Source organism: Podarcis cretensis (assembly GCF_951804945.1).
Source record: "Podarcis cretensis genome assembly, chromosome: 4".
Taxonomy (NCBI): Eukaryota; Metazoa; Chordata; class Lepidosauria; order Squamata; family Lacertidae; genus Podarcis; species Podarcis cretensis.
The window spans coordinates 65575100-65588095 of NC_137173.1; the positions used below are offsets into that span (position 1 = coordinate 65575100).

Here is a 12996-nt window from a genome sequence, read left to right on the forward strand (position 1 = left end):
CTGAGTTCTGAAGCCAAGGCTTTTCTAAGTCTTTTCAGATACTTCCCACTCTTAAGATCAGTGGAGTTAATCAAATGGTTAACATGACCATATATGAATCAGGAACACTGCATTGCTCTTACGAAGGGACCAGATGCCAAGGCCAGGCAGGCAAAATTTTAAACACATTTAATAAAAGCATTAGCTAAATTTTTAGTTTTTTTCACCCCCTTTTTTGTAAAATGGATAACAGTTTTTTCTAAAAAAAACAATAGCAGACCTAATGCTTAAATGAGTGAGTTTTGTAGTAACACAGAGAAGCAGTGGTGGCACCATTATATCTTGTAACTGTTTTTCCTTCAAAACTAAATTTAAGCCTCCTTTTAGAAGAGTGATCACGTAATGTATAGTCTGCTCCTGATATAAAGAGCTTGCGGTTGCTGATTAAAAGGAATATTGAACTCTTCTAATCTCCCACCTGTCAAAGACAGCAAACTAATTGATCGATTAAATATATTTATATACTACCCTTCATCAATTTACAGAATGGAAGTATCAATAAGCAATAAAACCGTGCAACAAAAGCAACCTGCAGATAAAAACAGAGCCATCAGCAAGCTTTTAAAATGCGTAAAAGACTTCAAAGCCCCAGACATGTTATGTTAACCCTTTAAGAAAATCACAACTGCTCAGAGTGTTCTCATCCCCTTCGGATGTCAGAGGATGGGGCTTAAAGCCACTTCTGGACCTAAGAATAATCATTCCTATAATCTGCTTTCTTTTGTATATTTGCTGCTTCTTTTCCAACTATGCAATTTCCCCCTGTTTCATCCACCCTCCTCTCGTCTTCCTGCTCCATCTTTCTCTGTTGTTTATATAGAGCAGGAACAATCCTTCCCATCCTTTTCCTCCCCTGGACTCCTTCCAGCCAGTTATCATGAGCAGGAAGCCAAACTGCTTTGTCGCTCTCAGATGCATCACAGCTTCCACAGTTGAAGGTAGCCTGGCATTCCCACCTATCATCTCTCAGGAAAGGAAATAGGCAAATACTTCTGCTTTAGGTGACACCTGAGGCAGTTCTCCTTGGTGGTTAGCTTTAAAGGGCAGCAGACTAAAGAGCAGAGGAAACTGAGTTACGGGTGTCCTAATAAGTAATCAAATGGCAGCAGAGAGCATAACCTAAACAGTCTCTACTTGCCATACCTGGTTCTGTATTACAGGCTTTCAATGTCATGTCATATTATATGCATCCATGGAAGGATTCTGCATAATTTGACTTCACATTTAGTTCAATAAAGGTATTGCTTTGGTTTCATCTTCTATTTTTTTATTTATTGCTGCTAATACACCAGAAAAAAAATCCATTGAAACAAAACACCATGCTACAAGTGAGCCAGACAATGATTCACTTGCCTAAATAGGTTAGACGGTGGGAATTGCACATCCACACACAGTTTGCGAAGTGCCCCTGTGATTGCTTCATCGTGTTCTTAACTTTCAGGTCAATGGATTTCTTAGACTTCTGGATTGAGTGTGAACTGGGCACATGAAGAGGAAATCGTATGACTGCTTTTCCATATGCCAAACTCTGTACAGACCCTGTTAAGAAGTCTGCAGGATCTCATATTACTTGGCTTTTGCTTTCAGCAAATGTTAGCAGAGGAAACCCATGCGTTAAAAGTACTCTAAGGGATAGAACAAAAACACCCCCTATAACTTGCAGTCTACAGCTTACAGGGGTTAGCAAACTTTTTCAGGAGGGGGCCGGTCCACTGTCCCTCAGACCTTGTGGGGGGCCAGATTATACTTTGAAAAGAAAGAAAATGAACTAATTCCCCACAAATAACCCAGAGGTGCATTTTAAATAAAAGCACACATTCTACTCATGTAAAAACATGCTGATTCCCAGACCATCTGCGGGCCGGATTTGGAAGGCGATTGGGCCAGATCCGGCCCCCAGGCCTTGATTTGCCTACCCATGGCTTAGGGCTAAGAGTTAGCATTGTTAGAGATGATTGTTTCAATGCACACATATTTGCTTTTCAAAGAGCCCAGCTAGCCTTGCCTCCATAATCCCCTTAAGAGAAACCTCACCAGCATGCGATTCATTTATTAAGCTGATGGAGCCATTTCTAAAAATTGATGGAATATCCTCCTATTGGGACGGGAGGCTTTCAGCACTTTCCTTACAGCATCATTTCAAGGGATACACTAAATGTAACTCATGTCGAGTGAAGCAACAAGCAGCATGTTCCTTTGGCCTGCCCATCTGCTATCTGCCGGCTGTTGCTCCCCTGCTGCCTTTGCCACCTGTTTTGGCATTGATGTATGAGACAGGCAAATTGCAGAAACTTATATTCTGGGGATCACAGTATCTCTAATGGTCTATGGTTGTTTGGAACTTGTCAAATAAGCTGATTTCTATGCTGTAAAAACAATTTAATTATACTAGTGTGGAGAGCAAGGCTTCCTTGATTTATTTATTTTTAAATCATAGCCTATCTGGAGGTGTGAATTTTTATTTCTGCCATGTGTGCTGTTCAGTATCTCAGCTTCATAGCACACAACCATTCTAACTAAATACATATTTTTTACCCAGTAGAATAACTATATATATATATATATATTAAGGTCTAGGCAGTGTGGGTTTCATTTTAAGGAGTTTTCTCTCACAGCTCTGTGGAGGATTTTAGAGAGTGTCGCCATCACATCATCTGTTAGTGGTAAGCTAAGGATCCATAATAGCTGTTTTGATGTTGGACTTCCATTATTATTATTATTATTTATTAAATTTATATGCCACCCTTCATCCAAAGAGTATGGAGTGGTTTATAGTATGAAAACACAAAGTACATAATATGCAATATCTAGGGCAGCATGAGATGGAGTTTGGAGGCATCCCCTTCAATCCATTCTGAAAACTGCCTGAAGTAAACCCACTTTTACACAACCAGGATCTCAGTTACAACTGGAAAATCACAACCCACATTTTTATATTATTATTAATCATCATAATCATTTATAAAGTGTCATTTGGGAAAGAGCCAGGGCAGCGGGGGCAAGCTGATAAGCACAAACCATGCCTGAAAATGTGAGCTCTGCATTGCACATCATGCATGCTCTGCTGATTTTTTCCATTAAAAATCTTCTCTTTTTTTGCTAATTAGTGACTATTTTTCAGCAAAGCTACATGTTAGATGTTTTCCGCAGAGTCTGTGCTTGCCACCAGTAAGCGTCTGAATGTTGCCTCTGCACACTCTGTTGATTTCATTAATAGTAAATAGATTACTCCATTATGGAAAGGTACCGTTTAAAAATGGAAAGAGCATATAGTAAAATGTACCTTAATGCTTTCTTGAAGTGCTGTATAGGTACATGCAGACATGTATCCACACCTACAGCTCAGCTGGTTCACAAATCAAATCCTGAGATTCATTTCTTGTAATAGGTCTTCAAATGTCATTTAACTGTTTAGAGTAGCCAAATTAATTTTGACTTAAGTGAAATTAGTTGGGTGATCTAATGAAGGTTGCATTTAAGACTGATTAGTTCATTGATTACTTGGCTAATCAAACTCATTAAACTTTAATTTTGCTTGAATGTCTACCAACGAAATAACATGCCCTATATCTTGTGAAAACAATCCATCAAACATAATTAGCAATAGTACATTTTGAAAAATAAATGCATTAATGAATATTAACATTAGCAGATATTAAGTGAATATAAAAGTTACAAACCAAGAGTTGAAGTTTAACAAACTGATTATGGAGGGGAAAATCAATAATGCCCTTGTGAATTTGGTTGGTAATTAAAAGCAAAAAAAAAAAAGTGGAATGAAGAAACCTGAATTCTTATGAGACATGTATATCTTTAAATCAGGGTTCAGGTACCTGTGGTACTCCAGATATTATTGGATTCCAACTCCCATCAGACATCTGATGTAATATATGGTGCAATATGGTCACCTGCAGCTTCTTGCCCAGCCTCCAAGGAAGACTTATGTAGAGTACATTACAGTAATCCCCTGCTGAAGTTACCAGTGCATGGATCACTGTGGTAAGCCTATCCCTGTCCAGGAATGGCCATACCTAGCATACCAGCCATAGCTGGGGCAGGGGGGAAAGCCATTGCTAGTTCTAGGATGCTAAGAGCACCCTAGACTGCTTACTTGCTCTTTCAGAGGAAATCCAGGAAATCCAGAAAAAATAAATTCCCTAACATACATGTGCGAGGGTACACAAAATATCTGAGAGAAGTTAGTACTAATGAGGAGTGCAAACAGAATCAGAAAAGGAACATATAAGGCAATGATACGAAATAATAATATAAGAACTCAATGAATGGTGTGTTAAAATAGAAATTATATGGAAACATATTTCTTGTGAAAAACTCCCTATATTAGCATAACTGACTAAATCTCTCTCTCACACACAGGATGAAACCTTTAAAATTAGTTGGAAATACCAGGAGGAGGAGCACTACAAAGATCAAGCTCAGAGACAAAAGGATGAGAAATATATACAAAAGAGTAACTTTCAATCTTTAGGAAAATAGGAACAGCTTGAATCTTTTAATTAGCAAGCCTGCTTGAACATGTAAATTCCAGAATGGCTCTGCCCATTAGCCATAAGAAAGCTGGTGAGCTGTTTTAAAAGTGCTTTCTAATCAATAAGCTTCTGATTAGCCAGATTATTTATGTATGGGTGGGGGGATCCTGCAGAAAAGTCCAGCAACTATGCGATAATCCCCTCCTTTCTAACTGGGAAGAATGCTGTCATGTACGTCTCTTAATATTTACTTGGCTACCCTTCTAGAACCGCTATGACAAATACATGCCCAATTTGATATGCACATATTTTAATGTAATTTAAATAGGCATTTGTACAAAAAATGAGGAGGCATTCAAAACTAATTTTAACCTTTTTAATCTCACTAAAAGAGAAACTGGACCACACTGAGCAATTATTTCACTCTCACTAGTTTAGGACAGAAATTCATCCACAATAACTTTGTTTCCCGAAAGTATAAATTCCTGTGAGATAAAAACATGGGGCAGGGGATCACACCCACAGCATACATTTAAAGCACATGATTTCCCCCAAAGAATCCTGGAAACTGTAGTTTACCTTGCATAGAGCTACAATTCCCAGCACACTTGACATACTGCAGTTTTCAGGATTCTTTGGAGAAAGCCAGATGCTCTGAATGTGCTTTAAATGTATGGCATGGATATGGAAAGACAGAGGGATTGAGTGAGGTCTTAAGGCAAAATGTTTGGGCTTAACCTTTTTCAGCTGCTCTGACCTGAATATCCACATTGAAGCAATTGAAGCCAGAATGATTTGTTTTAAGACTTTAATATCTTTGTTTTATTAGTCAGTATAGTAAATATCTCCTGCCAACCTAGCAGTTCGAAAGCTCAAAGTGCAAGTAGATAAATAGGTACCGCTCCAGCGGGAAGGTAAACGGTGTTTCCATGCACTGCTCTGGTTTGCCAGAAGCGGCTTAGTCATGCTGGCCACGACCCGGAAGCTGTACGCCGGCTCCCTCGGCCAATAAAGTGAGATGAGCGCCGCAACCCCAGAGTCGTCCACGACTGGACCTAATGGTCAGGGGTCCCTTTACCTTTATAGTAAATATATGGTTGTAGTGATTAACTACATCCTTTCAGGGTCCAAAGAAAACTTTGCTTGAAGTGCTTCTTGATGCTCTGAAGACCAGTAATACATAGATGGAAGCCCTATCGCACAATTGTTATGTGATATAGATCATGCCTGCGTACATACAAGAGTCGAGCCATACTTTTAGAATATTTTTTAAACAACCAAATGTTTAGGGTTGCCATATTTCAAAAACTAAAATTCCTGACACCTGCAAAAAAAATATGTTTTTTTTAGATTTTTGGGGGGAACATGCCCAAATTTTTGATTTTTTTTTTAAAAAATAAGGTTTTTGAGCTGTTTCCGCTGCTTTTTCCAGCACATTGCCATACATCTGGGTTTTCCTTACATTTTACCGCTTTGGCAAAATTCTCCCAACGCCATTTTTACACCCAAAAACCAGTATACCAAATCAGTATACCAAAGTTAACATGTGAAATCCTACTCTTCATATGCAGATGTTCCTTTCAACAGGTCATATGGGTGCCCGATTGTGTGGAAGATGCAGGGAGGAGTTTGAGCCCTGGTTTTTCTATAGGGGTCCCAATATGTGGTAGTTAAAAAATATATATGATGAGGTTTATCTGCCCCAGTCTGTATGTGTACACACCATACACACAAGTTACAAATATATATGGGATAGATATATGTTAAGGAAATGTTTTGCCAAAGCCATTTGGTCACCTGTATGTCAAAACGGCTGGTTATATTCTGTGTTAGGTTTAAACTCCCGGGGGGGGGGGCATGTTGCTGTTAACACATAATTGGTACTACAGGAAGCAGTTGCTCCAACAAGAATAAATCATTTGAATCAACACCCTGTTTCTTCTTCCTTAGAGATTAATAAGAACCTAATAAGAGCCTAGCAAGGTTATGCTTAAAATTCTACAAGGCAGGCTTAAGCAGTATGTGGACCGAGAACTCCCAGAAGTGCAAGCTGGATTTCGAAGGGGCAGAGGAACCAGAGACCAAATTGCAAACATGCACTGGATTATGGAGAAAGCTAGAGAGTTCCAGAAAGACATCTACTTCTGCTTCATTGACTATGCAAAAGCCTTTGACTGTGTCAACCACAGCAAACTATGGCAAGTTCTTAAAGAGATGGGAGTGCCTGATCACCTCATCTGTCTCCTGAGAAATCTCTATGTGGGACAAGAAGCTACAGTTAGAACTGGATATGGAACAACTGATTGGTTCAAAATTGGGAAAGGAGTACGGCAAGGCTGCATATTGTCTCCCTGCTTATTTAACTTATATGCAGAATTCATCATGCGAAAGGCAGGGCTGGATGAATCCCAAGCCGGAATTAAGATTGCCGGAAGAAATATCAACAACCTCAGATATGCAGATGACACAACCTTGATGGCAGAAAGTGAGGAGGAATTAAAGAACCTTTTAATGAGGGTGAAAGAGGAGAGTGCAAAATATGGTCTGAAGCTCAACATCAAAAAAAACGAAGATCATGGCCACTGGTCCCATCACCTCCTGGCAAATAGAAGGGGAAGAAATGGAGGCAGTGAGAGATTTTACTTTCTTGGGCTCCATGATCACTGCAGATGGTGACAGCAGTCACGAAATTAAAAGACGCCTGCTCCTTGGGAGAAAGGCGATGGCAAACCTAGACAGTCTTAAAAAGCAGAGACATCACCTTGCCAACAAAGGTCCGTATAGTTAAAGCCATGGTTTTCCCAGTAGTGATGTATGGAAGTGAGAGCTGGACCATCAAGAAGGCTGATCGCCGAAGAATTGATGCTTTTGAATTATGGTGCTGGAGGAGACTCTTGAGAGTCCCATGGACTGCAAGAAGATCAAACGTATCCATTCTTTTTTTTTTTTTAAGTACTTTTTATTCAAGTTTTGAAAGTACACATGTCTATACAAATATACGCTATACAGATCATCATATCACCCAACTTACAAGCATACATGTAGATATACAAAAAAGAAAGAAAGAAAAAGAAAAAAAGAAAAAAAAAACCTTTGGACTTTAGTTAGTCCTGGACTTCCCTCTACCCTATTGGTAAGTATCAAATAATCCTACATTCACGTATTTTCTCTTAAATTTAAATATTAGTTATTCTCTGTTAGAGTTAATCGAAGCCCACCAGTGTCATCTACAATTTATTTTCAGTATATTTCCAGTATTTACTCCAATTTTTATGAAATATTTGCTCATCTTGGTCTCGTATTCTAGCCGTTAGTCTAGCAAGTTCGGCGTATTCCACCATTTTAACTTGCCAGTCACTTATATTAGGTATAATTTCCGTTTTCCAGTTTTGTGCCAGCATGATTCTTGCGGCTGTGGTGGCGTAGAGGAATATATTCTTATCTTCTTTTTTAATCTCTTTACCCAGCATTCCTAGCAGAAAGGCTTCAGGTTTTTGGGGAAAGGTATATTTAAGAATTTTTTTAAGTTCATTATATATTAGTTCCCAAAAATTTTTCACTTTGTTACATAGCCACCACATGTGGTAGAAATCGCCTTCTGCTTCCCCACATTTCCAACATCGTTTGTTCTTTAACCTATAAATCTTAGCTAATTTCACCGGTGTATGATACCACCTATATATCATCTTCCACATATTTTCCCTCAATGCCATACACGCCGTAAACTTTATATTATTATTCCATAATTCTAACCACCTTTCAAAATCGATGTTATAGCCCACGTCTATCGCCCACTTTGTCATTGCCTCCTTCCACGTATCCATTCTTAAGGAAATCAGCCCTGAGTGCTCACTGGAAGGACAGATTGTGAAGCTGAGGCTTCAATACTTTGGCCACCTCATGAGAAGAGAAGACTCCCTGGAAAAGACCCTGATGTTGGGAAAGATGGAGGGCACAAGGAGAAGGGGACGACAGAGGACAAGATGGTTGGACAGTGTTCTCGAAGCTACAAACATGAGTCTGACCAAACTGCAGGAGGCAGTGGAAGACAGGAGTGCCTGGCGTGCTCTGGTCCATGGGGTCACGAAGAGTCGGACACGACTAAATGACTAAACAACAACAACAACAACAAATAAGAGCCTATCTAGTCCAGCATCTTGTTCTCACAGTGGCCAACAAGATCCTTGTGGCAAACCCATGAGCAGGACCCGAGTACAAAAGCACCCCCCACTTCCCCAGTGTGGTGTAGGGGCTAAGAGCGGTAGACTCGTAATCTGGTGAACTGGGTTCGATTCCCTGCTCCTCCACATGCAGCTGCTGGGTGACCTTGGACTAGTCACACTTCTTTGAAGTCTCTCAGCCCCACTCACATCACAGAGTGTTTGTTGTGGGGGAGGAAGGGAAAGGGACCCCTGACCATTAGGTCCAGTCATGACCGACTCTGGGGTTGCGGCGCTCATCTCGCTTTATTGGCCGAGGGAGCCGGCGTACAGCTTCCGGGTCATGTGGCCAGCATGACTAAGCCGCTGCTGGAGAACCAGAGCAGCGCACGGAAACACCGTTTACCTTCCTGCCAGAGCAGTACCTATTTATCTACTTGCACTTTGATGTGCTTTCGAACTGCTAGGTTGGCAGGAGCAGGGACCGAGCAACGGGCGCTCACCCTGTCGCAGGGATTCGAACCGCCAAAATTCTGATTGGCAAGTCCTAGGGTCTGTGGTTTAACCCACAGCGCCACTTGCGTCTATCAGGGTAGTGATAAAGTGGGATATCAAATTCAAACTCCTCTTCTTCTCTTCTTCCTGCAGTTTCCAGCAACTGGTATGTATAATCATAGCCCTGATGCAAGCAAGCACACAGAAATATGCTGCTTGCGTACCTATATACAGCAATAGACAACTCTAAATAAGTACAGTTCATGCCACATGGATTTGTTGACTCTTGAAAACAGCAGGTAGCAAGATCTCAAGGTCAAACACTAGCGATACAAAAAGGTCAGGAGGAGAGATGCAAGGCACAACTGCTTGCATGCCCATGACTGATTGGTTACGTTTGACAGGTCTCGGCTTCTTGATGCTGTTAGACACAGCTAGCTGTGAAATCCCAGACCAGGAACCCTGACTCTCCTTTTCATTTTTTTCCTTTTGGGACAGCTTTGTTTAAGCTGCCAAAGCATGGCATCTCTGGGATCCAGATCATACCAAAATGAAAAAGAACTTAAACAAAATACCAGAGGATTCAGTCATGACTAATCACAGAGACACATTTCATGCTGTGAATCTGCATACAAGCCCTTGTGCTGAAGTTAGCGGGGCAGTTTGTTTTCTCAACCAAAGAAACCAGTAAAATCAGTCTTAAATAACATTAAACGTAAAAATGGAGAAATGCCATAATAAAATAAGGTATAGAAAAGGGAGGAAAAACCCCAACTTCAGAATAAAATAATTTCCTTATTGAAACCAAAGTTTGAAGAGTTAATTGTGCATAACAAATTCGGTACTAAATAATACTGCTCAATTCTGCCTAGCTAAAACTTGGAAACTTTGTTAATTGAGCAGCATATAAATACTTTATTTAAAACACCAACAGGAACAATACTGATTTTATGAGCCTGAACAAAATCAGAGAATTTATCAAGCTTAAAGTCACATGGTTTCAATGCCAAACAAGGTGCAATAATCAATGACTAACTACTTCACAGATCCATGCCTTCATGTCTTCTGTCTGTTTCTAGCAACATAATTCCTTTAAGCAGAATTTTATTTTTAAAATAAAAATTAATTTTAAAAAATACACTATCCAGGTATTTGGAAGCTTAGCATGCCTGCATTAAAGGACCTCTCAGTCTGTGATGAAAGTTGCCTTTGTAATCTGCAGCAGCTCCCATAATGCTAACAGCAGCCCGATCCTATGCATGTTTTTTTTTCAGAAGCACATAAAGTTGAGCCAGCTTTTTTCAGAAGACTGAGGGTCGTATTCAACATTGCATGCATGATGTTCCACTTCTGAAGTGGGACTTCCCCTTTCTCTTCTCTCCCTGCACACCCCCAATTTTTTCTCGATCCATAGACCCACCCGGAGGAAAGGACAGGACAAGTGGAAGCTACTGCTCCTTTTCTTGCCCCATTGCTCTTCCCTAATTCAGACGGAAAGGAGCAAGGAGAAAGAGCATCAAGGTATGGAAGTCTGGAATTGGTAGTAGGTCTCCTGATGAGCTACAGACATCAGCAACAGCTGCACCACAATGCTTAACCCCTGATGTTGTTCCTGGAAACACCCAAGGATGTGATGGTGGCTGGTACCCAAAAACCTTAATAAACCTGAAAACCACTTTGCATAATTGGTTTCATGCTGCACTAGCTATGTCTCTATAGGAACCACAGGGTGTGTGCAGGTACCATGTTACTTTCCAAAGCAATAAGCTTCTTCCTGGTGGGACAGAAAGTGTTATGGCATGGGGCCATGTAATCTGCCTACTCTAGTTGGCTCCTGTATGGGGCCATTACGTGATCACTTTGGAGCAACTCCTAAACTGCAGTAGTAATGTATTAATAGGCCCTTAGAGTCACAACGGCACCAGCTAGCAATTGGCACAGGGGTAAGAGAAGATGAGACTTTGATATTTGAGGAAGCAAAGGGGATACCTTTTTTCCCATGTAAGTAATGTGGTTATAATTTTAATCAATGTACATTTTACTCACTGATCTGATTTGTCGATGAACTGTAAAAGGCATTGACAGTAGTTGGACTTGTAAACCACCTGCAGAAATAGAGAGAGCAAGTTAGAGTTGATGGTTTTGTGACAAACAAACAAAAATAGTGAACTCTGTAAATTGAGACCAGAATATTTAAAAAATCATCACCACTGCTTTCATGACTTTATGGTTTATGTTCAAAGAGTGGCCGTAGAGCACATCCTTTGCATGCAGAAGACCCCAGGTTCAGTTACCTGACATCTCTAGTTAAAAGGACCAGGCAGAAGATGATGGGAAAAACCCCTGCCTGAGACCATGAAGAAACATGGGCAAGTCAGTGTAGAGAATGCTGAGCTACATGGATCCAACGGTCTGGTTCAGTTTAAGGCAGTTTCATCTGGTCATCCATTCCCCACTCTCTGTACACACTTGCAGCTGCATGAATATCACATGGACTTGCGCTCCAGGCATCATTAACAACAACAGTGCACTGCACCCACATCCTGTATCAGCACAATGTGCAATTAGAACACCCACTCCCTTTGGCACAAAAATCTATTCCTGGTTGTCAGTGTCCCTCCCTGCATGTCTTCTTTCAAATAACTCCTCAAAAAAAGGGTCCCACAGCCTAGCACACTCTCCATTCCTCTGGTCAAACCCTTCATTCTTTATGTTCACCCATGGTAAAAATTGTGCTGAAGCTCAGTCAGAAATGTGTTTTGAATATCAGGACGGAATCCAGGGAGTCCCCTCCTTTCCCTACCTACCTACACACACACACACACACACACACACACACACGACTTTTTTCCCTTCACAATCCATTTCCCTCATGGCCTTCTTTGTCCTTCTCTCCCCCTCCTTCTAGCACAACACTGTTCCTGACCAGGCTTCACCATCGCAAGCTCACTGCAGCATCATACTGACTAAGTAACTTCTGGGGAAGTGTAAATTTGTTTCTGAATTGGAACATTTAAAATTAAATATGTGCATTAGGAAACCATATTTGAAAGTCCATTTGATGGCACCCTGTCTCTCATGATTGAGAATAAATGCAAATAAATCAATTAACACCAGAATCAATGAATGGGAACGTCTAATAAATCTTCTAAGGGCTAAGCTGCTCAGAAAATTACTTAAGGGCTGTCATAGGCTATGACTTCAGTAACTTTGCTTTTTACTTTCTCTATAAAGAGAAAAATTAGTCTCTCTCTCTCTCTTTTTAGCCTGAAAGTCCTTTGGGGAGCAAGTGCTTGAGAATGAAGAATTTTTTCGAAAAAATACTTTTAAAATTTGTTTCTGCATTACTGTAGCCAAGGTAGTTTACAACCTATAAAAATATCCAACAAAAATCATCTTGTCATCTGTAGCAATTCAAAATATAACTAAAAGCAAATAAGCAAATTCAAAATATATGCAATGAAGGCACCAGGCATGCCTCCCTGGGGAGAACATTACACAGATGGGGAGCCACTGCAGAAAAGGCAGTTCTCATGTTGCTGTCCTCCAGACCTGTCACAGAGGAGGCACACGAAGAAGGGTCTTAGGTGATGATCACAGGGTCTGGGTCCGTTCATATGGGTAGAGGAGGTCCTTGAGATATTGCAGTCCTGATCCATTTAATGCTTTATAGGTCAAAACGAACTCTTTGAATTGGGCCTAGAAACTAACTGGCAGCCAGTGTACTAAGGCTGAGATTGGCTTTATACAATGTCTTGCCCTGGTGAGCAACTTGGCCACTGAATTCAGCACCAGCTGAAGTTTCCGAATTG

The 12996-nt window shown here is 40.6% G+C and overlaps 2 protein-coding genes across 7 annotated transcripts in view; one reads left to right on the forward strand and one right to left on the reverse strand.

Annotated features, from left to right (window-relative positions):
* Positions 1-12996, forward strand: part of LOC307213990 (uncharacterized protein) — a 269322-nt gene that overhangs the window by 225231 nt on the left and 31095 nt on the right. The gene's annotated exons all lie outside the window — the stretch shown is intronic.
* The window catches only part of PHEX (phosphate regulating endopeptidase X-linked), a gene marked incomplete at its 5' end in the record, with an annotated part of 111848 nt that overhangs the window by 12761 nt on the left and 86091 nt on the right, over positions 1-12996 (reverse strand). For all 6 annotated transcript variants that reach the window (XM_079972215.1, XM_079972212.1, XM_079972216.1 and 3 more), the window contains one exon: positions 11231-11289. In XM_079972215.1, coding sequence (XP_079828341.1) covers positions 11231-11289 — 59 coding nt within the window. The remainder of the gene's footprint in view (positions 1-11230; positions 11290-12996) is intronic.